At 42.2% G+C, this 25,318-nt stretch overlaps 1 protein-coding gene across 2 annotated transcripts in view; it reads right to left on the bottom strand.

The window, feature by feature from the left end:
* Positions 1-23,678, bottom strand: part of LOC122557337 (copper-transporting ATPase 1-like) — a 100,079-nt gene extending 76,401 nt beyond the window's left edge. For both annotated transcript variants that reach the window (XM_043704939.1, XM_043704941.1), the window contains exons 1-2: positions 23,487-23,678; positions 16,878-17,018 (exon numbers count right to left, since the gene is read on the bottom strand). In XM_043704939.1, coding sequence (XP_043560874.1) covers positions 16,878-16,997 — 120 coding nt within the window. In that variant the 5' untranslated portion in view covers positions 16,998-17,018; positions 23,487-23,678. The remainder of the gene's footprint in view (positions 1-16,877; positions 17,019-23,486) is intronic.
* Positions 23,679-25,318: the final 1,640 nt, after the last annotated feature.

Genomic DNA, 25,318 nt, shown 5'->3' with positions numbered 1-25,318 from the left:
AAACAGCAAAGGCAGTAGCTGTGCAGGTTCTCTCTCTCTCGATCTCTCTCTCCTGCACTGTCCTCACCATGTGCTTCCTTTGTCTGTTCTTCACCCTTTTAAAACTGCTGTTGACTTTTTTTTTTCCAAAGTTCCAAAACAATGCAACAGCATATAAAACAAAGTTAAAAATCACACAACACCAGGTTGTAGTTCAACAGGTTTAATTGGAAGCACACTAGCTTTCCAAGCGTCGTTCCTCCACCTGATGAAGGAGCGACGCTCCAAAAGCTAGTGTGCTTCCAATTAAACCTGTTGGACTACAACCTGGTGTTGTGTGATTTTTAACTTTGTACACCCCAGTCCAACACCGGCATCTCCAAATCATAAAACAGTAATTGCTGCTCCTGGAATTCAAGGAAATAACCTCCAGCACCTAAAATACCTCACTTAAAAAAAAGGAGCAGCTGTTACAGCCAGATATTTTTCCCATCCTCCATCTTGGATTACCCAGAATCCTTAGCTCTCAGGGGATGGTAGATGGGATCTAACTCGGTGTTTGTTGATAGAGTTCCGGTTGGAATGCCATGCCTCTCAGAATTCTCATGCGTGTCTTTGTTCACCATTCCAAGATGGTGAAAGAAATTGACAGAGACGTGGAGCGAGGAAGGCAGTTGTTGAAATATAGCACTCGAGACTAACTCCATTGTCTTTGGTTAACTGATAGGCCACCCAGGCCAATGTGCAAAATTATCATACAAGTGTGCATTAAAATTAGAGATGCAAATTTTATGATGTTGATTCAGTTGCCTTGATTCTCTGTCTTTTGATAAATAAGGCAATTTTAGTCGGCTTTATTTTTGCTATTGGTATCCAAAACCTTGCCTCAACCTGTGGTCAGATGACTACTGCAGCTGTTTTAGGTCTAAGTTTCTTCCTTTTTAAAAACATTTACATGCACATAAGGTCTCCAGTATAACAACTGGATAACGCATTTGTGGTCAGCATTCTATTATGCTGATATGGCCAATATCTTTGTAATTTTATCAACACTGCTTAAAATACCATCTGTCTTTGAGTCAACAGCAAATTTGGACAGGGAGACACTCTTCCTGAAAGGAAACAATCCCATGGACTGACGGAAATGAGAACCAAATAACTTGAGATCACGGACATTGAGAGACATGGTCAACAGGCCAAAGGAAAATCTGCTGGAAGAGTGCAGCAAACCTGACCTCTGGTTAAGAAAAACACCACACCCAATACTATGAAGTTATACTCAACTCAAAGAGATGCTCAATACAACAGTTGTAGCATGACTCCATAATGCTCTCCAGGATTGTATGGCGGCTAACTGGTGCAAGGAACCAAAGCAGTTTACCAATGAGGGGCGTGGACAGCAGGATGTTATGGACAAGGGGCACAACAGATGGGTACAACGCATCAACTCGCCCAGCCCCAGCTGCAGAGTCAAGCTCAATAAAAGCACTGTACCAGAAGCTAAGCATTAAACTGGGAGAAACTGCCACAGAAATCAAAGAGCCAATAAGAACCTGAAAGACTACAAAGCACCAGACATTGAGATACCAGAAGTGCTGTTAAAACATAACAAGCACACAATCACAACACAGCTGCCAAATAAAGAAAACATCAATGACCACAGCAACTGAAGAGGCATAATGCTATTGTTGATAGATGGCAAGGTCTTGAGCATGGTGCAGCTTAACAGGCTGAAACCAGACATAGTTGGTAATGTTCATGAAAAAAGGGTAAGTTTCCAGATTGGTAGATCTTTACACACAGAAATGTCAAAGAGCAAATACCAGAATACCAGAAGCCATTCCTTACCAACTCCATTGATTTCAGAAAGGCTTCCAATGTCAATCAGCAGCAGTTACTCTGGTACATCACAAGACAGTACTCATCCCAGAGCAGTATATTAATACCTTCAAAGCCATATATATTAACATCTCACTGGGGCAGAACACTATAAAGGAGAAAGTGAGGACCGCAGATGGCAGAGATCATAGTCGAAAAGTGTAGTGCTGGAAAAGCACAGCAAGCCAATTACCATCCAAGGAGCAGGAAAGTCAATGTTTCAGGCATAAGTTCTTCCTTCCCCATATTCCTGATGAAAGGCTAATGCCCAAAACGTCAACTCTCCCGTTCCTCAGATGCTGCCTGGCCTGCTGCGTTTTTCCAGTGCCACAATCTTCGACTCTCGAGCACTACAAATCAAGGTTAAAAATCTCACAGCGCGAAGTCATAGTCCAACAGGTTCACTTGAAAGTACACACTTTCAGAGTGATGCTCCGCCAGGTAGCACTCCAAAAGCTTGTATTCTCAAATAAATCTGTTGAACTATAACCTGGTGTTGTGTGATTTTTAACTGTTTCCACCCCAGTCCAACACTAGCACCTCCACATTATGACGAGAAATCAAGCCCCACTATTCCCAGAGTTGTCACAAAAGTTAAAAGATTTTATAAGAGGACACAAAATTCTCCAATTTACCTGTCATTTCGACCCAAGTTAAAAGAAAGCACAGACCAGGCTATTATAAAACAAGAATTACTAATTATTGCAAAAAAATGGATTCTAGCTATCGATAAATAATTATGAATAATCAACATATTATTCATAACTACATTTAACTACAAGTTAAAAAGTATCCTACACACATGTAGATACACAAAGAAAAAGGATGCATTGGGCAGAAGGAAAGTGTGGGGAGATAGTTCCTGTCCTGACAGTTTGCTGAAATGATCCTTTCAACTTGTTACTCCTCAATCCTCCTTCTCCAGGTACTTTCACTTAATTGCAGGATGCACAGAGTGACTGGTTCACCCTTGTAAAGTCTCTGACTGAGAACATCTATAGCCTTAAAACATGTCTTTGAACATTTAGACTAAAATGCAATGCTTAATCTTCTAGCTGCACTAGAAGGTAAGACAAGTGGGAAGGCTCAAAAAAAAAAGGGGGAACTCAAGGAATACAGAAGATAAAAACATCTGTGTTCACCAAGTGATAACAGGATGCTCTACGGCAATTAAGAACATTTGCCTTAGTATCGGTGAATCTGTGTGAACAGGACACCAAGTGATAATATTCATGGCCGTTTCCTTGTGAAATTAATGACGGTGTTTGATTCTAACCCTGAAACTAAACTCGGTACTATCAAAAGCCTTGTAATTGACGGTCACATCCTGTCAATTATAATGGATTCTTATCTCTCCTGCAAACGGGGCAGACACAGAAAAACGTCTCTGCAGTTACAAGACCCCGACTTGAGAGTTCAAAAGGACACTACAGAGAGAGACCATTTTAGTGCTGAGGCTGCTGAAGCCAGCAGAAAAATAACTCCTAGTGCTTACCTGCTATGGATTGAATTTAATTTCATTTGGCACTTTATGATGATATAGAGTAGCCTTTACCAGTTATTAAATACAAACTCTGTAAAAGGTAATATTGATGAAGCTTTAACTTACTTGCTGTTCTTGCAGACCACTCTACAGACCTTACAGACTACCCCACTGTCAATCCTAACTAATCAGATCTTATGTCTTATTTGAATTTGAATCACAACCCTGAAAAGAAAGCATATTTAATTCGAAGACGAATGAGTCAGTTTAAATGCAACCTTATGGTAACATTTCAGCCTCAGGTACAGAATGATTCAGTGCTTAAAAGCAGGAGTCTGCTCCTCGCTTAGAAATTATTCTCGGCCTAACATTGAAGAGATTCTGGCACAATGTCTCAGGAAGCCATTTTATGGTCAAAAGTTTGCCCTCCTTGCTAAGGAAACAAGCCATTTTGTAAAAGAATTGTATCTGATATGAGTGTTGTGCAAGGTTACCTTATGAACTCTCCAATTAGCTCAGACTGGTACGATAGGAGTTTATCTCGCTAACAGGTGCCTAACTTGCTGGGTTTGTTTTTCCCACCTTATGAATGGCTTATGGCCTGCAGGAGTGATTGGTCAAGCGTACACAGACCTGTCAATTAACTTTTCTTCCTTATGAATTATTGTCTTTCACTGTTATCTGTCCAATTAAGAACATGCAATGTTTTCGTAAACTTTTGTATAAAGGAAGCCACTTTGTATCAGTACATTGGAGTAGCCTGCTGGTACCCTACTCTGCTAGGTCATTAGAATCTAGTGAGTTTAGCGTATTGGTATCAGCAGTGATGCCATTAGTAAAGAAAGGGAATGACTAAAATTAAACTAATCTGTCTATAAGAGGTTTTTTATTCCAGACTTCCAAGAATACGATCTCCGAGATGAACCAAGAGAGAGGCTTTACAGGTCTGAGTCCATAAGGGATCCCCTGGGCCATCTCAAAGTGGCTTTCAACATGACTTCTTGGTCAGGAGCCACAGTTTACAACAACTGATTTGGAGAAATAAACTGGTTTTCTTCAAGCATGAGCATTTTTAATTGCAGACAAAAGGGCAGCTCCTTCCTTTCTGGAGGGCTAATATATTCTGCCCAAACATTTCACAGCCAGAAGCTGTTTAACTACCCAAGTGCTAATCACAGTTTACCTGTTGGCAAGTGAAAGGCCTTTGTCCCCTATGTCAGCAAGACATGGAAAGAACAAAAGTTTTAACTAATCTCAAACATCTTTCACCTGCACTGCCTACAAGATGCTGGGTAGCACGCGAAGGAATGGGATCACAAATAGAGTTAACCCAGACAACTGGCTGAAGAGACCAGAGACTCAGTGTGACGGAGAGACAACTGATGCTGCCAGATGCGCCATTTATCTCCCAGACATAAGCCCTACCAATTTGGCAATCGAGTGAAAGAGACTAAGATGAAGTTGATAGGGCCAGCCAAAGATTACCTCGTCAAGTTTGAGGAGTTAGAACACCACCTGGTATGGAACAGAAGAGACTGAAGAACCAGCATTGGTGGCACAGACTTGCTGCCCACAGTTCCCCTAATCTTAGATGGACAACATTTAAATAAAAACTTTTAAAAAACATTTTTATGCTGCATTCATATGTAAAACCATTGCAACATTAGGAAATGTATATGAAAAAATCCAGACAATTGCTCATTTTTTTTATTCACTCATGAGACATGGGCATCACTGGCTGGGCCAGCCTTTATTACTCATCCCTAGTTGCCTTTCAGAAAGTGGTGACGAGCTGCCTTCTCAAACTGCTGCAGTCCACATGCTGTCAGTTGATGCACATTGCCCTGAGGGAGGGAATGCCAGGATTTGTTTGACACAGTGACAGTCAAGGAACAGTAATATATTTCCAGTCAGGATGTCAAATGACTTGGAGGGAAACTTGCAGTATTATTTCCATGTATCTGCTGCGCTTTACCTTGAAGATGGAAATGCTCAAAGAGTTTGAAACATTCTAAGGATCTTTGGTGAATTTCTGCAAATGCATCTTGCACCGGGTAGCCTTTGCACCGGGCACTGTGGCACAGTGGTTAGCACTGCTGCCTCACAGCGCCAGAGACCTGGGTTCAATTCCCGCCTCAGGCGACTGACTGTGTGGAGTTTGCACGTTCTCCCCGTGTGTGCGTGGGTTTCCTCCGGGTGCTCCGGTTTCCTCCCACACTCCAAAGATGTGCAGGTCAGGTGAATTGGCCATGCTAAATTGCCCGTAGTGTTAGGTAAGGGGTAAATGTAGGGGTATGGGTGGGTTACGCTTCGGCGGGGCGGTGTGGACTTGTTGGGCTGAAGGGCCTGTTTCCATACTGTAAGTAATCTAATCTAATAATACACACTGAGCATCGATAGTAGAGAAAGTGGATGCTTGTAGATGTAAGAGCACTGCTTTTTCCAGGATAATGTCCAGTTTCTTGAGTGTTGTTGGAGCTGCACCCACCCAGGCAAGTGGGGAGTATTTCATCAAACTATTTAGAAAGACAATGTCAACTCAGAGGAGGAGGCGGAGATGGATCATCCACTTGGCACTTCTGGCTAAGGTTGTTGCGAATGCTTGAGCTTTATCTTTTGTACTGATGTAGAGGAGGCCAGTACAATAATGCCCAATTCAAGATAAACCCAAGAGGTGACTTAATATCTGTCCAAAGTCAAGAAGATTAGCATTACAGATACCAATCTTCAGTCAATTCAATTCACTGCACGTGATATTTAAAAAATGGTTGAAGGCACGAGATACTGCAAAGGCACAGATCAGGAGTGTGATTAAATACTCCCCACTTGCCTGAAAGACAGGAGGGGGAGTGGCATTTTTGGTAAGGGACAGCATTACAGCTGTATTGAGGGAGGATATTCCCTCAATACATCCAGGGAAGTTATTTGGGTTGAACTCAGAAAAAAGAAAGGGATGATCACCTTATTGGGATTGTATTATACTCCCCGTAATAGTCAGTGGGAAACTGACAAACAAATTTTTAAGGAGATCTCAGTTATCTGTAAGAATAATAGGGTGGTTATGGCAGGGGATTTTAATTTTCCAAACATAGACTGGGACTGCCATAAGGGTTTAGATGGAGAGGATGTAGCTACAAGAGAAGGTGCAAAACTCGTCCTACTCTTGGGAAACAAAGCAGGGCAGGAGACTGAGGTGTCAGTGGGGGAGCACTTTGGGGCCAGTGACTATAATTCTATTAGATTTTAAATAATGATGGAAAAGGAAAGACCAGATCTAAAAGTTGAAGTTCTAAATTGGAGGGAGGCCAACTTTGACTGTATTAGGCAAGAACTTGGTGGGTGGCACAGTGGTTAGCACTGCTGCCTCACAGCGCCAGAGACCCGGGTTCAATTCCCGCCTCAGGCGACTGACTGTGTGGAGTTTGCACGTTCTCCCCGTGTCTGCGTGGGTTTCCTCCGGGTGCTCCGGTTTCCTCCCACAGTCACAAAGATGTGCAGGTTCAGGTGAATTGGCCATACTAAATTGCCCATAGTGTTAGATAAGGGGTAAATGTAGGGGTATAGGAGGGTTTCGCTTCGGTGGGTCGGTGTGGACTTGTTGGGCCGAAGGGCCTGTTTCCACACTGTAATCTAATCTAATCTAATCTAAACTTTCAAAAGCTGATTGGGTGCAGATGTTTGCAGGTAAAGGGATGGCTAGAAAATGGGAAGCCTTCAGAAATGAGATAACAGGAGTCCAGAGACAGTATACTCCTGTTAGGGTGAAAGGCTGGTAGGTATTGGGAATGCTGGATGACGAGAGAAATTGAAGGTTTGGTTAAGAAAAAGCAGGAAGCATATGTCAGGTATAGACAGGGTAGATCAAGTGAATCCTGAGATCAGTATAAAGGCAGTAGGAATATACTTAAGAGGAATATCAGGAGGCCAAAGTGGGGGGGGGGGAAAGAGACATGAAACAGCTGTGGCAAATAGGGTTAAGGACAATCCAAAAGGTTTTCACAAATACAGCAAGGACAAAAAGCTAACTAGGGAGAGAATAGAGCCTCTCAAAGAGCAGCAAGATCTTTGTGTGGAGCCACGGGAGATGGGGAAGATACTAAACGAGTACTTTGCATCTTTGCTTACTGCGGAAAAGGACATGGAAGATATAGAATGTGGGAAAATAGATGGTGACATCTTGAAAAATGTCCATTTTAGAGAGGAGGAAGTGCTGGATGTCTTGAAATGCATAAAGGTGGGTAAATCCCCAGGACCTGATCAGGTGTACCCTAGAACTCTGTGGGAAGCTAGGGAAGTGATTGCTGGGCCCCTTGCTGAAGTATTTGTATCATCGATAGTCAGAGGTGAGGTGCCAGAAGACTGGAGGTTGGCTAATGTGGGGCTACCTGGTTAAGAAGGGTGGTAAGGACAAACCAGAGAATTATAGACCAGTGAGCCTGACGTCAGTGGTGGACAAGTTGTTGGTGGGAATCCGGAGGGACAGGATGTGCATGTATTTGGAAACATAAGGACTGATTAGGGATAGTCAACATGGCTTTGTGCATGGGAAATCATGTCTCACAAACTTCATTGAGTTTTTTGAAAAATAACAAAAAGGATTGATGAGGGCAGAACGGTGGGCATGATCTATATGGATTTCAGCAAGGTGTTCGACAATTCTCCCCATGGGAGACTGGTTAGCAAGGTTAGATCTCACGGAACACAGGGAGAACTAGCCATTTGGATACAGAACTGGCTTGAAGGTAGAACACAGAGGGTGGTGTTGGAGGGCTGTTTTTCAAACTGGAGGCTTGTGACCAGTGGAGTGCCACAAGGATCAGTGCTGGGTCCACTACTTTTTGTCATTTATATAAATGATTTGGATGCGAGCAGAGTTATAATTAGTAAGCTTGCACATGACACCAAAATTGGAGATGAAGTGGACAACAAAGAAGGTTACCTCAGATTACAACGGGACCTTGATCAGATGAGCCAATGAGCTGAGGGGTGGCAGATGAAGTTTAATTTAGATAAATGTGAGGTGCTGCATTTTGGGAAAGCAAATCTTAGCAGGACCTACTCACTTAATGGTAAGGTCCTTGGAAGTGTTACTGAACAAAGAGACCTTGGAGTGCAGGTTCATAGCTCCTTGAAAGTGGAGTCGCAGGTAGATAGGATAGGGAAAGCAGCGTTTGGTATGCTTTCCTTTATTGGTCAGAGTATAGAGTACAGGAGCTGGGAGGTCATGTTGCGGCTTTACAGGAGATTGGTTAAGCCACTGTTGGAATACTGTGTGCAAATCTAGTCTCCTTCCTAATGCAAGGATGTTGTGAAACTTGAAAGGGTTCAGAAAAGATTTACAAGGATGCTGCAAGGGTTGGAGGATTTGAGCTTTAGGGAGAGGTTGAATAGGCTGGGACTGTTTTCCCTGGAGCGTTGGAGGCTGAGGGGTGACCTTGTAGAGGTTTACAAAATTTTGAGGAGCATGGATAGGATAAATAGATAAAGTCTTTTCCCTGGGGCCGGGGAGTCCAGAACTTGAGGGCATAAGTTTAGGGTGAGAGGGGAAAGATATAAAAGAGACCTAAGGGGCAACTTTTTCCACACAGAGGGTGGTACGTGTATGGAATGAGCTGCGAGAGGAAGTGGTGGAGGCTAGTACAATTGCAACATTTAAAAGGCATCTGGATGGGTATATGAATAGGAAGGGTTTGGAGGGATATGGGCTGGGTGCTGGCAGGTGGGACTAGATTGGGTTGGGACATATGGACGGGTTGGACCGAAGGGTCTGTTTCCATGCTGTACATCTCTATGACTCCATTAGTTCAAGGGGCATCCATTTCATAAGTGTGTAAATAGTACAAGTTTCTGCTTGGTCAGTGAATACAATCTGTACAAGATGGATAATCAAATCAAATAGTGTTTTGATGGTACAAGGTGACAGTATTTTCTTTTGACTATTCGAACTTTCCATTTTCCTATTTAATGGAGTGTGCAGGAAGGCATGTCTGAAGCAGCACCAGGCATCCATAAAACTTAGGTGTTAACTTGGTGAAGCTACCAAACAAGATTACTTACATGCCAAACAGCCGAACCAGCAAGTAATAGACAGAGCTCAACGATCCGGGAACCAATAGATCAGATCTAAGCTCTCCAGTCCTGCCATATCCAGTTTGTGAATGCTGGTGGACAATAAAACAACGCCTGGAGGTGCAGGCGTCACAAATATCCCCATCTCCAATGACAGAGTCATAGAGATGTACAGCACGGAAACAGACCCTTCGGTCCAACTCGTCCATGCCGACCAGATATCCCATCTACTTTGTGCCGTTATGTGCACAACACAACTGGCTTAGTTGTTTTTTTTTTGTTAATTTCATAGTGCTGAAAGCACCAATCAATGCAAGTTCTCAAGCACAGTGATTGTGTTGTTGAAGCATTAATTTATAACTAATTCCTTGAGAACTTGATGGCCAAAGTACAAGACAAATCAATTTATCATGTCATGTGTTACAAACCAGCACATAAAGAAAATCTGCCACAAATTCTAATGTCACTGAACCTTTTGCAACATACCTTTGGACTTTTGGCATAACTAATAGTCTATGATTGTTTGAAGGTTAATGTATAATACCTTTAATTTTCCCTGTACTGAATGACCTGTTCCCAATTGACTGGAGGCACAACACCTCTCCCACTAAAAAACAAGATTTTTTTTTGGAAAGCATAATGTTTTACACTGAGCACAAGTCAGTAAGGATATTACCTTTGTTCTCAAAGATCCGAGTTCACATTGTCTTTCCAAATAGTGCCCAATTCAAGATAAATACAAGAGGAGACTTATTATAATATCAACTTCACCAACACATTCCACCCTGACCTCAAATTCACCTGGACCACCTCCCTCCCCTTCCTGGGCCTCTCCATTAATGACGACCAACTTGACACCTTCATTTTTTTTTTAAACAAACCCACGGACTCCCACAGCTACTTGGATTACACCTCTTCCCACCCTACCTCCTGCAAAAATGCCATCCCGTATTCCCAATTCCTCCGCCTCTGCCGTATCTGCCTCCAGGAGGACCAGTTCCACCACAGAACACACCAGATGGCCCCCTTCTTTAGGGATCGCAATTTCCCTTCCCACGTGGTTGAAGATGCCCTCCAACGCATCTCATCCACATCCCGGCCCTCAGTCCTCAAACCCCGGCCCTACAACCGTAACAAGGACAGAACACCCCTGGTCCTCTCCTTCCACCCTACCAACCTTCCCAATAACTGCTTCATCCACCGAAATTTCCACCACCTCCAAACAGATCCCACCACCAGGGATATATTTCCCTTCCACCCCTTTCTGCTTTCCGCAAAGACCTTCCTTCCGTGACTACCTGGTCAGGTCCACGCCCCCCAACAACCTACCCTCCCATCCTGGCACCTTCCCTTGCCACCACAGGAATTGCAAAACCTGCGCCCACAACTCCTCCCTCACCACCATCCAAGGCCCCAAAGGAGCCTTCCACATCCAAAGCTTCACCTGCACATCCACCAATGTCATTTATTGTATCAGTTGCTGCTGATGCGGTCTCCTCTGCATTGGGGAGACTGGACACCATCTTGCAGAGCGCTTCAGGGAACATCTCCGGGACACCCGCACCAATCACCGCCCCGTGGCCCAACATTTCAACTCCCCCTCCCACTCTGCCGAGGACATGGAGGTCCTGGGCCTCCTCCACTGCTGCTCCCTCGCCACCCGATGCCTGGAGGAAGAACGCCTCATCTTCCACCTCGGAACACTTCAATCCCAGGACATCAATGTGGACTTCACCAGTTTCCTCATTTCCCCTCCCCCACCTTCTCCCAGCTCCAAACTTCCAGCTCAGTACTGTCCTGATTTTTCTGCTCCTCAGATGCTGCCTGACCTGCTGTGCTTTTCCAGCACCACTCTGATCTAAACCCTTATTATAATATCTGCCCAAAATCATGAAGCTTAGAACAAAGCAAAACAGTGCGCAGCACAGTTATCAAAAGGTCAGAGAAAATGATGCAAAATAAATGATGGTTCATGCATCAATGCCAAGGTCATTGTACACTTCTATAAGATAGTAGCAGTGCTGAAAGCACCTCATCTATCACAGGCACAGAAAGATAAATAAGCATTTAAAAGGTGAACTTCAAAATCTCATAGAAGTACACAAGGTTACAACACAGAACACAGTCATTCAATTCATTCTGATCTGTACTGACTCTATGCTGGAGCAGCTGAATCCAAATCAAACCTGTCACGCTGTCTCTCTCATGTAGCTCTAACTTCCTCTATTTCAAATATTTAATTTTGTTTCATGATGTACAATGATCCAAGCAACAAAATATTCCATGCTTCTTCATGTGATCAGTTTCTGCTAGCCTCTCTTCTTATTCTAATTATGTTAAATTAATTAATTATCCATGACTGACTACCTAGTTTCTCCAGATTCAATCAAGCAGCACAACTCATTATTTTAAACATCTCTAATAAATCTTCTGTCTTCTCTACATGGCTAAAAATAATCCTGAGATCTCAAGAATCTCCTTCACTATAATTTCTCAAATACGGTATCATTTTGGTGAACCCACTCTGTGGAATCATCAAGGCTTCAAATAGACCTTTTTTTTTTAGGAACATATGATTTAGGAGTACAGTAACTTTCAGCCATTTGGCATCTCAAGTCTGCTTCTCCATTTGACAGCATCGTGTTGACCTGACTGCGAGTGCAATTTCACTTTGCTGGCTACCCCCATGCCCGTCAATTTCCTTGTCAATCAAGGATCTATCTAGCTCACCCTATAATAAATCCCATTCCCTGCATCCACTGCTCTCTACAAAAAATAATTGTGCAGACTCACAGACAGACAGAAAAAATTCTACTAATCTACACCTTATACGGAAGGCCCCTTGTTTTTAAAATGTCTTCCTTAATTCTCGTCTCTCCCACAGGTGAGCCAGCCTTCTAAATCCCCCCAGAATCTTACAGGTTTCAATTAGATCATTTCTTATTCTTCTGAGCTCCAATGGTTAAAGCACATAGATTCATAGAGATGTACAGCATGGAAACAGACCCTTCGGTCCAACCTGTCCACGCCGACCAGATATCCCAACCAAATCTTGTCCCACCTGCCAGGACCCGGCCCATATCCCTCCAAACCCTTCCTATTCATATACACATTCAAATGCCTCTTAAATGTTGCAATTGTACCGGCCTCCACCACATCCTCTGACAGCTCATTCCATACACGTACCACCCTCTGTGTGGAAAAAGTTGCCCCTTAGGTCCCTTTTATATCATTCCCCTTTCACCCTAAACCTATGCCCTCTAGTTCTGGACTCCCCGATCCAAGGGAAAAGACTTTGCCTATTTATCCTATCGATGCCCCTCATAATTTTGTAAACCTCTACAAGGTCACCCATCTTTCCTTATAACCTTTTATAACCTTATAACAATCACAGGAATCAGCTATGAACTGGTTCGAACATTACAATATCCTTACTTAAAAACCAAGAACAAAACTGTACACATTACTCCAGATACGGTTTCATCAATGTCACATGCAACTGTAATAAAACTTTCCTAATTTTGTATTCCAATCCCCATCCTATTAACATTCCATTTGCCTTCTTAAGCACATATTGTATTTACATACTAACTTTGTGCAATTCATGCGCCAAGAGACCTGGGTCCCCTTGTACTACAGATCTTTTTGTAATCTCTAGGTTTACAAGCTTTCTCCATTTAAATAACATGCTGCTTTAGTTCCAAACGGTTCATATTTTCCAACATTAAATTTCATTTGCCAATCTTTTCCTCACACACAATTGAAATTCTTCAGTTTACTCCTCACTATTTACTTTCCCACGTCTCTTTGTATCATTGGTATAATTAACAGACATACATTTAGCCCCTTTTTCCAAGTCACAAATAGTTGAGGCTATAAGCACTAACCCTCCACAGATTACCAACCCAAAAATGATACACTGGTCCCTCTCTGACCTAATTCCCAATTGGTTGTATAATGGACTCTGGATGATTCGCTATCTGTACTCTAAAATCATTATGCCTCCGTGTGCCTTTTGTTCAATGACACTTTTGATCTCTAACCTCCCTCATCCTCTAACCTGTCACTGCATTTTTTTCTATTCCACCAACCAAACCTGAAGCCTCTCAACAGCAATAAAAGTCACATTTTCTCTGGTTCCAAAGAACCACCTTATTGGACTCAAAATATGAACTCTCCACAGATGCTGCCAGGCCAGCTGAATTTCTCCAACACTTCCTGTTTCCTTTCAGATCTTCAGTATCTGCAGTATTTTGCTTTTGTTCCTAATCTGTTTTCTGTCAGCCAATGAATCCTCGATCCATGGGACTATATTACCCCTAAAAAAAACTCTTATTTGATGTAGCACCTTTTCAACAGCTTCTAGAAGTCCACATATATCACTTCTGCTCATCAGAAAACATTCAAATTGATCAAACATGATTTCCTCTTCATTAAATCATGTTTACTCTAACTGGATTTACTAAGTGTCCCGCTTTCACCTTCTTAATAATAGATTCTAGCATTTTCCTAATGGGAGATATTAAGTCAACTGAGCCAATTCTATTCTCCTCCCACTGTTTTCAGAATAACCATTTTTTTTTATAAATGTATTCGGTCTTTTTTTACTCATCTGTCCCATTTGTGCTGTCCACTTTGCAACTGCAGCAACAATCTTACCTCAGACTCTCAACATTGTGGGTTCAAAGCCCACTCCAAAATAATTAAGCATATCATTAAAGTTAATGCTGCAACACTGAGAAAGTATGACATTGGTAGTGTCTTCTGGATGAAATCATAAACAGTTCCAAGTAGGAAATAGACATAATCAACATACTCAAATAATCTGGATAATTACGAGACAGCTACTTGTGGAACCTTGCTGTGTACAAATGGACTGATGACTTTCCAATCAATCACAACAGCAATTGCACTTCAGTAAATACTTTATTCGCTGCGTTGTGCTTTGTAACATCCCAAGATTGTAAAGGATGCTATACACATGCACTATCATTCTTAAAAAGGCCTAAAGTACTGTTCATATCTTCGGGGAATCATGAACAATGTGGGAGTGCCAAGGTCTCTCCAATGATCAACATGAGGGCACAACTTTCAAATTGGTATACTGTTCTTTGGGATAGTAGAGTCAACATATCGAGCATAAGCTCTTCATCAGGAATGTGGGGGGCGAAGGGTAATAGGGGGTAGAGAGATAAATGGGAGGGTGGTGGGACTGGGGGCAGGGGAAGGTAGCTGGGAATACGATCGGTAGATGAAGGTGGGAGGTGATGGTGATAGGGTGGAATGCATAGGTGGGAAGGAACACGGACAAGTAGAACAGTTCAAGAGAGCGGTGCCGAGTTGGAGAATTGGATCTTGGAATTGGAAAAGAAGTGGAGGGGGGAGGAGATCAAAAAACTGGTGAAATTTATATGTGGTTGAAGGGTCCCAAAGTGGAAGATCAGGTGTTTTTCCTCAAAGCATCAGGTGGCTAGGATTTGGCAGTGGAAGAGGGCCCAGGACTTACATGTCCTTGACCGAGTGGGAGTAGTTGAAGAGTTTAGCCACAGGGCGGTGGGGTTGATTGGTGCATGTGCCCCGGAGATGTTCTCTGAAACATTCTGCAAGTTGGCATCCTCTCTCCCCAATATAGAGGAATGTGTGTGGTGTGTGTGTGTGTGTGTGTGTGTGTAGGTTTTACACCACTTGGGGTGGCAAAGGAAGGTGCCCAGAATGGAGGGTGGTTTGATGAGAGGTGCAGACCTAACGAGGAAGTTGCGGAGGGAATAGACTCTGAAATGCTGAAAGGAGTCGGGAGGGAATTTTATCTCTGGTGGTGGGATCTGACTGTAGGTAGTGGAAATGGTGGAGCATGATGCATTGTATCTGGACATTGGAGGTGAGGACTGGGTGGGTTCTGTCCTCGTTGCGATTGGAGAGGTGGGGTTGAAGGGCAGAGGTGCAGGAAATGGAGGAGATGCGCTGGAGGGCATTGCTGACCATGTGGGTGGGGGAATTGCGGTCCTTGAAAGTAGGAGGCCATTTGGATGTTCTGGAGTGGAGCTGGTCCTCCTGGGAGGAGATGTGGCAGGGGTGGAGAAATTGGGAGTAAGGGATAGCATTTATACGGGGTGCGGGGGGTGTTGGGTACATCTTCCACAACTATACTGGCACCATTCCCCACCTCTTCCTCTGCTACATCAATGCTTGTATTAGCGCCACCTCGTGCTCCCATGAAGAGGTTGAACAGTTCATCAACTTCACAAACATCTTCAACACTGACCTGATGTTCACCTAGACCATCTTGGACACTTCCCTCCCCTTCCTGGGCCTCTCCATCTCCATTTCCGGTCACCGACTCAACACAGACATCAACTTCAAACCCACCGACCCCCACAGCTACCTGGACTACACCGACTCCCACAGCTACCTGGACTACGTCCTCCTCCTCCTCCGCCCCCCCCACCCAGTAAAAATGCTATCCCTTACTCCCAATTCCTTCGCTGCCACATTCCTGCTGAAAGTTTATGCTCCTCGGATGCTGCTTGGCCAGCTGTGCTTTTCCAGCACCACACTTTTTGACTCTGATCGCCAGCATCAGCAGTCCTCACTTTCTCCTGTTTGTTGAGATAACCTATTGTCCATTTTTGCTGAGGTAGCATGGTGTGAACTTGGGTGAAGTGTTTCAAGTGAAAGGCTTCAAGCAGGCCATCAGCTTAGGCAGAGAGCAGACACATAACAATGATGTCAGCAGTGGGAGGAACCATGAATATACTGGTCAACGGAGTTAGTACCTACTAAGTGTGCACAACTGCTCTTGTACAGCAGCAAGAGATACAGTTAAATGTATATTACCCAGCACTTATTCAAATTTAATTATATTCAAACTTTCTCTTCATTCTGTGAACCTATATATGTCTTTCTAAAGTACTTCACTCCTCATCCTGCATACCAAATTCACTACTTAATCATCAGCAAATTCTAATACAGTTTTCCTGTTTCCCAAGTCTAAATCAACCAAAAATTCACAAGGTACAAAAGTGCACCCGACCATTAACTCCTAGAACACACCATTTCCAACTCTTCCCATATTTCCAACTGGCGGCCAGCTTTCTAGCCAGGCAGCTACACTTTGACTTACATCAGTTGACTAAATTTTACTACATGCATTTTGAGAGATTTGGTTTAAGTATTTCTAAACGTTCGTATGTACTATCTCTATAGCATTCCCTTCACAGTTACATGTGACTTTGTTTAAACAAATCCATACAAGTTATTCTTGTCTACATATAATTTGAAATTTTGTAACTGAAGAGTTAATAAACAGATGGAAGTCAGTGGCAGACAAAGTTCATTGACGCACACCATAATGCTCAAGTCCCAGTAAAACTTATTCAGCTTTTCGTTATCCTGAAGCATAGATGCCTCCACACTGCCCCAAAAATGTGGAAGAAAATAGCTTGCACTGAACAAACTGAACAACACCTACCGTTATTTTGCAGACCCCTTGTAACTTTCCAATCTGTTGCTCAATGGTCTGTACACATGAGTTGCAGGTCATTCCCTCCACAGATATGTTAATGGAATGCATTTCACTTTTCTTGTCCATTTGTCTTTGGTCTTCACATCACTGGAAAATAGCAAGGCAGTCAAGCAGGCGAACCTCAAGAAAACAGATTGCAAAATCCTCTAAAAGTATTTGAAAATTAAAAAGCTCAGTAAAGACAAATATAGATCCCTTACAATCAGGAACAGGGGAAATTATAATGGTGAACAAAGAAATGGCAGACCAACTACAGAACAACCTTGGTTAACTGAACGTCAATTATCCAAATTTTGGATTTACCGAACAAGATCACTTCTGGAACTGGAAGTGCCTGCTGTGGTTAGCATGGCGCTGGCAATCATCTTGCATGGCATGCACAGCTTCGAGAGAACATTGGAAAGAGTTGAAGTCCCAGCCAATTTGTATAAATGATTTTGGTAAAGGGACCAAATGCCAAATTTGCTGGTGACACAAAGGTCGATCAGAAAGTAAGTGAAGAGTTGGACATGGTCTTACTCATTACCAGAGAGGGCTTGAGGGAGAGAGTGGTTTATTTCTGCTCTTAATTCTTGTGTTCATATGCATGAACCAATTGTAATGACAAAAGCAAAATACTGTTGTTTGAAATAGCAACAAAATGTTGGAGTAACTCAATGGGCCTGGCAGCAGCTGTGGTGAGTGAAAAAACAGTTAAAGTTTCAAGTCCAATACGAGTGAAGATTGTCATTGAATGTATTATGATATTCATAATTGCCCATAGTTATCTCCAAAATAACATTAGGACATTTGCTCAATTTTTCTTTGTGCAGTCATATTGTGATGAAAAGCTACGGCCGAAAATATTGTATATCACAGCATGTATTCCTTTAAATTGTTTAGAAGTTTTCAGAGAAATATAGAAAATAGGAGCAGTAGTAGGCCATTTGATCCTTCGAGCCTGCTGTACCATTCAGTATGATCCTAGCTGATCATCCAACTCAGTACCCTGTTCTTGTTTTCTGGATCAGTGGTGCTGGAAGAGCACAGCAATTCAGGCAGCATCCGAGGGTGTTCTTGTTTTCTGCCCATTCCTTTTGACCCCTTTAGCTGTAGAACTATAGCTAATTCCTTTTTGAAACAATTCACTGTTTTGGCTTCCTAGCTGATCATCCAACTCAGTACCCTGTTCTTGTTTTCTGCCCATTCCTTTTGACCCCTTTAGCTGTAGAACTATAGCTAATTCCTTTTTGAAACAATTCACTGTTTTGGCTTCAAATACTTTCTGTAGCAGAAACTTCCACAAGCTGATCTCTCTCTAAGAGAAGAAATTTCTCTGCTTCTCAGTCCTAAATGGCCTACCCTAAATCCTTAGACTGAGAGTCCCGGTTTTGGATTCCTTTGCCATCATGAATATTCTTCCTGCATGTACCCTGTCTAGTTCTAATAGAATTTTATACGCTCCGATGGAGATCCTGCTCATTCTTCTACACTCCAGTGAATACAACCCGCGCTGATCCAGCATCTATTCATACATCAGTCCTGCCATCCAGAAATCAGTCCAGTAAAACTTTGTTGCACTCCCTCCAGAGCCAGAATATTCCTCAGATATAGAGACCAAAATGCGCATATTACTCCCAAGTGTGATCTCACTAAGGCATGTATAATTACAGGAAGACATCCCTGCTCCTGTACTCAAATCTCTTGCTTTGTAGGCCAACATTCCCTTTGCTGTCTTCTGAACCTGCCTACTTACTTTCAGCGACTGATGTTCAAGACACCCAGGTCTCTTTGCACCTCCCCCTTGCCAATCTCTTGCTATCAAAGTGGAAAACTTCACATTTATTCACATGATATTTCATCTGCCATGTATTTGTCTGCTTGCTGCGCTTGTCCATATCATATGAAGCATCTCTGCATCCTCCTCACAGTTCACCCTCCCACCCGGTTTTGTGCTGTCTGCAAATTTGGAGATATTACATTTAGTTTTCTCACTTAAATCATTAAGCTATACTGTGAATAGCTGGGGTCCAGATACTGAAAGCTGGGATGCTTCTACAGTCTCCTGTAAAAAATACCAGTTTATTCATAAATAGAATCACAGAGACCCCTAAGTGCCTATTCCTCATTTTCTGTCTGCAAACAGGTTCTCTATCAATGTCAATACATAACTCTCAATCCCATGCACTTTACTTTTGTATGCTGATTTCTTACGTCAGACTTCAATGAAAGCCTTCTGAAAGTACAAGTTAATCCACTGCACCCCCCCACACCCCCAACCCCTCTAAACAATGCTGCTCATTATATCCTTGAAAAATTCGAGTGGATTTGTCAAATGTTATTTTTCCCTCTGTAAATCTGTGCTGCCTCTGTCTGATCCTGTTAATGTTTTCTTAGTGTTCTATTAAATCTTGAGCATTTTCCCTTCTATCAACGTCAGGCTAACTGGTCTATAATTCTATTTCTCTCTACCTTTTTTAAAGTTACCCAAGTTACCATCATTCAAAGGAACTGTTCAAGAGTCTATAGAATATTAAAAGATGATCATGCCCTATTTCTAGGGCCACTTCCTTAAATAACTGGGATGTAGATTATTGGATTCTGGGGATTTAATATTTAACCCCATCAATTTCCCCAACCCATTTCCCTACTAATTTATTTCACTTCATCCCTCTATCTAGACCTTCTGTTCTTCTTTGTGAAGGCTGAACCAAAATATGTATGTACAAAATAACCTTGATTATTCAAATGAGATGATGCGAGGAGTATTTTATTTGAATAACTGATTGTTCAGATAATGGTTTTATGGGACCTTCTGAGATTTTCTGGATCTATGCAATTACCAAAAAAAAAGCAGTATTGTTATAAATTAGTGCCTTTATTTACTTCAGTTTCTCTGAAGCAGTATTTTAATTTTTGGCTACCCTCAAATTTTCTTCCTGTCTTTCTCACTCTTACATCACCCCCTCCCTTTCCCCATAAAGGTGGCTAAGCCAACCTGGACAGAAGGTTGGAAAGTTTAAATTAAGGTTATGGAATAATGATTACTATGAACAAAGAGACCATGGAGTGCAGGTTCACAGCTCCTTGAAAATGGAGTCACAAGTCAACAGAGTAGTGAAGGTGGTGTTTGGTACACTTGCCTTTATTGTTCAATGCAGTGAGTTGCAGCTGTCTAAGACATTGATCAGGCCACTTTTGGAATACTATATTCAATTCTGATCTCCTTGCTATCAGAAGGATGCTGTGAAACTTGGAAGGGTGTAGAAAAGATACACAAGAATGTTGCCAGTGTTGAAGGGTTTGAGCTATAGCAGGGAGGCTGAATAGACTGGGGCTATTTTCCCTGGAGTGTTGGAAGCTGAGAGGTGACCTTATAGATGTCTATACCATCATGAGGTTAGCATGGTTAGGATGAATAGTTAAGGTCTTTGCCACAGGATAGGGGAGTTCAAAACTGAAGGACTTGGTTTAAGGTGAGAGGGAAAGACTAAAGAGACCTGAGGATCAGAGGGTGGTATGTGTATGGGATAAAGTGCCAGAGGAAGTGGGGGAGGCTGGTACAATTACAACATTTAAAAACGCATCTGGATGGATATATGAATAGGAAAGGTTTAGAGGGATATGGGTCAAATGCTGGCAAATGGGACGAGATTAATTTAGGATATCTGGTCAGCATGGACAAGTTGGACGAAAGAGTCTGTTTCTACGCTGGACATCTATGAGTCTAAACTATGGCATATATCACAATTTGTTCTCAACAAAATCATTAGCTTTCTGATAATACCTTTAATTAACACTTTTACTGAATGAATATAAAAATTAATGCAACAGTGAAGAGAACAGACTGCCAGCAACTCACTTTGTGCAAGGAGAGATATCTAGTGGTGCACATTTTTTTTTAAAGCTCGCATTAAACATCAACATTCAATTTAGTCCAGGAATACATCATACTTAAACACTTCAGTTAAATTCTATCCTGATCAAACAAGTTACTGCTTGCCAGATATTATTTCTCGACATAGTATAAGCTCTCGTCATAATAAAGTTCCATAACAATAATCTTCACCACAAGTTGGCTTGTGTCATTTCCTTGCCTACCATGCAGCAACTATATTATTAAAACTTTCAGTTCTACATAACATCTCACCACAAAGCCATATGCACAGTGACTTAACATTTTGTTAGGCACTATGTCAACTAACATACTTAATTGTTTTCTTGTCTATGAATCACTGGGGTGTAGATCCAAATCTAAGTCCAAAGCAGAAGCACATGATCTAGGCTGACTATGGCACGTAGTATAGAGAGAGCTGCACTGTCAGAGGTGTTACCATTTGGAGGTCCAATATGGACAGAATGAGCCTCAAAAGTGATGTCCTTTATAATAGTGCAAGAATCACATCAGATAAATGAGCAATGTCCAGTAGTAGATGAGTCATACCCAAGCATTCAGGAACTAGGAGAAAAAATAGACTTTAAGTATAAAAACAGAAACATTATAAGCTTTCCTGTGCAAGACAACTTGGGGAAAATAAAATAAGGCTGAACTATAATCGTTTTGTCTTCATTTCTCAGTTACAGCTAACCGCAAATATAACATCAGGCTTCTTTTCTTCACTGGAGAAAGTGAGGGCTGTAGATGCTGGAGATCAGAGCTGAAAATGTGTTGCTGGAAAAGCGCAGTAGATCAGGTAGCATCGAGGGAACAGGATGATCGACGTTTCGGGCATAAGCCCTTCTTCCTGAAGAAGGGCTTATGCCCGAAACGTCGATTCTCCTGTTCCCTGGATGCTGCCTGACCTGCTGCGCTTTTCCAGCAACACATTTTCAGCTTCTTTTCTTCACTGCCAATTATGTTCTTAAAACACTCTTTGCTGTCCCCTCCAACATATTTATGAAGATAGGAATCACCTGTTACTCAGCTGCCTTTCCACTCATCCAAGATTAGAGACAAAAAAACTGCAAATGCTGGAATCCAAATTAGACAGGGAGGAAGCTGGAAGGACACTGCAAGCATCCAGGGCCTCAAACAGTCCTTCCAGGTGATACAGAAGTTCACCTGCCTCTCTTCCAACCTAGTTTACTGCATCAGGTACTCCCGACGTAGTCTTCGCTACGTCGGGGAGACCAAAAGTAAACTTGAGGAACGGTTCACTGAGCATCTCAGCTGGGACTACAGGGGCTGACTGGACCTCCCAGTCACTGCCCATTTTAATTCCCCTTCCCACTCCCTTTCCGACATGACCATCCTTGGCCTCCTCCGTTGCCACAAAGAACTAAACTGCAAATTGGAGGAACACCACCTCTTCTTCCACCTGGGCAGCCTACACCAAGAACTCAACATTGAATTCTCAAATTTCAAATAACCTCCCTTCCACCAACGGGATTCATTTCTCTCATTGACCAACCAGGTCATACCCTCTACCTGTCTTGACCCATCCCCAATTCACCACCCTTCCCCTGCCACTCCCATTATTGACAGCTCCCCCACTCCTGAAGAAGGGTTACACCCGAAACGTCGACTTCTCCACATCCTGACGCTGCCTGGCCTGCTGTGTTCTTCCAGCCTCCTGCCTGTCTACTTTCCGTTCAGCCAAGGCTCAGCATAGTCTAGTCCTGAACTACAGTACCATTTTTCATTAAATTCTCCAGTTCCCTCATAACACACTCGAAACTTATTTCACTCATGTGACTCACTTATGCTCCTCTCCTCCAAATTCCATGACCACACATTCGATTTACATATGAAAGAACTGAAACCAACATGCCCATTCTAAAAGTTGAGCGACTTAACAAACAATCCAGGTCTTTTTCAATATACAATTCAGTTACATCACACTAAACTTTTGCTATAAATTCTGTATCTTACACTCCACAACCACCTGAAGGAGCAGCACTCTGAAACTAGTTCTGCCAAATAAACCCGTTGGACTATAACCTGGTGTTGTATGATTTTTAACTTTGTCCACTCCAGTCCAATACCGGCTCCTCCAAATCGTTATTAAACACTTCGTTTCGTTGTCTCGTATTTTTTTAAAAACGCTTTGATCCAGATACTAATCAGCCCTCTCATTAATCCCGTTTTCTAACTCCCGTGTCAAATATTTGTTTGGTTACATTTTCGCGAAGAATCTTGACATGTTTCTATACATTATAAATACAAGCTATTTTAAAGTCGCTACGTATTACATAATTCATATCACGTACAAGCTCTTCCAATACCAGCTTTCCTTTATTATAAAACTTAACAATACATCTCTATCAAGTTTCCACAAAATACTCAATTTCTATACAAGAATTTCTGTGTAACATTGTTATTTTGCATTCTACTTCTTGGAACTGGGAGTTGATTGATTCTATTGAACATATTGGGTTATTATTACTTCCTTTGTTATGGAGTTTTGTTTTCATGCTGATGCACATCAGGTCCTGTTGTTTATTTAAAAGATTCCAATGAATTGAAGCTTTCACCTGTTTCTCCCTTACTCTTGCACAAAAGACACATGTTTTTCCTCATTTAGAAAAGAAACAAAGTTTTATATTTGTACTAGAGCATCACCAGCTGCTGCTCACCTTGGGCCTCGGCCGAGCAGCTGACTTCTTCCTGCTAACGCCACACGCCACCACCAAGGATAACGTTACCTCCGGAACGGATCGTCGCCACCAGAGATTCCCGGGGGGATGAGATTGAGGAGCGGAACCCAGGCTGCGCATGCACATGGATGACGCTTCGTGGCATGGGGCGGGGCTAGACTGTGTTGACATCACGACGTGACGTGTCAATCAGAGGATGGAACGTGCAGAGGGAGGGGATAATGTGGGACGTGTCTTCATAAAAATATGAAAGGTGACCACTGACTACTAAATGTACAAAAACACCAACAAAAGTGTCCTCTTTTCAAATGGCGGTCAACAAATGACAAAAAGACTAAAAGGCATGAAGGAATTTTATTAATTATAAAACTAACTACTGAAGAATAGTGGCAGAAACTGTGCTCCCATAAACAAAGGAAACAGGAGCACGTAGGCCATTCAGCCCTTCGAGCCTCCTCCACCATTCAACATGATCATCTGATTTAGTACCCTAATCCCACTTTCCGTTTTTCCTTTGATCTCTTTAACACTAAAAATATACAGTAAATCATCTGTGTCTGCAACTTCATCTATCTGCGCCAAAAAGTAGCAACCCGCAGGCAAACTCACATCCACAATTTTAACCTATTTTTAACTGGCTCCACACTTGCCGGTTCTCAGCAACAAAACCCTCATGGATACTGAGGAATGTCTGTATCTGACTACAATGTTTCACTTTAAACGGCTTTCTGTTGCAGAAAATTGCACAAGTTCGCCCCTCTGGGTGAAGAAATTTCTCTTCATCTCAGTTTTAAGGCCACCCCCCTCACAGCCCAAAGATGTAGATGGCTACTCTAGCCAGGCTCAGGAGCTGGACCCACCAAGGGGCTCTCTGTTGTCCTCAGAACTGTATAGCCAGGGACTGTAGGAGTATGAGGCTAAAGTGGAATCAAACGTTGAGGAACAATTTTGTCAAATAATGGAACAGGAACTGCAACCTCTTGCATTCCAACTGATGTGGAATCTAGACTCCACTTAGATCTAAAGTTACCGACAGCTTGGAAGTTAGTCAAGTGTCTAATAAACTTAATGATTCATACCAATTTGTGCAACATGTTCATTAACAGTGTGGGATTGCTGGTTTTTGCACACTTAACATTCTGTGTCCTTTCAAAGCAAATTTGTAAATGAACACTCAAACCTTTGGAAATAATATTCCGGCACTGAGATCTTCAGGGAATTTGGTTACAATGATTTGGTTTGAATATCAAAACTATGACTTAATCCCATTGACTGAAATTGGTAAAACATTTGAGGATATAGAATATTTAAATCAGCACAATGGATAAATGAAGAGTGCAGTTTCATATAGCTAGGACACAAGGGAGGAAAATGAACAATATTTATCAAAACAAAAATAAATAACTATGCATGCTGGAAATTTGAAACAAAAACAGAAAATTGATGGAAAATCTCAGCATGTTTGGCAGCACCTGACAGAAAGAAAAGTGAACATTTTTTGAGTCCAGTGACCCTTCTTCAGAACATTTGGCTAAACATCAGTCATAATAACAATTAAACCTATAGATGGAGATACAGGTTTATCTTCGTAGCACAGGTGAATCAATATAATAGCTTATGGAGGATATCATCAGTCAAGTCAAAAGTTACAAAGGGGTACTAAGAAGAACTTAATGAAATAGAGTCATAGAGAAAGACAGCACAGAAACAGATCCTTCAGTCCAACTCATCTATGCCGATCAGATATCCTAAATAAGACTAATCCCATTTGCCAGCATTTGATCCATGACCCTCTAAATCATCCCTATTCA

Source organism: Chiloscyllium plagiosum, chromosome 15, assembly GCF_004010195.1.
Source record: "Chiloscyllium plagiosum isolate BGI_BamShark_2017 chromosome 15, ASM401019v2, whole genome shotgun sequence".
Taxonomy (NCBI): Eukaryota; Metazoa; Chordata; class Chondrichthyes; order Orectolobiformes; family Hemiscylliidae; genus Chiloscyllium; species Chiloscyllium plagiosum.
This window is presented reverse-complemented; position numbering and strand designations above follow the sequence as displayed.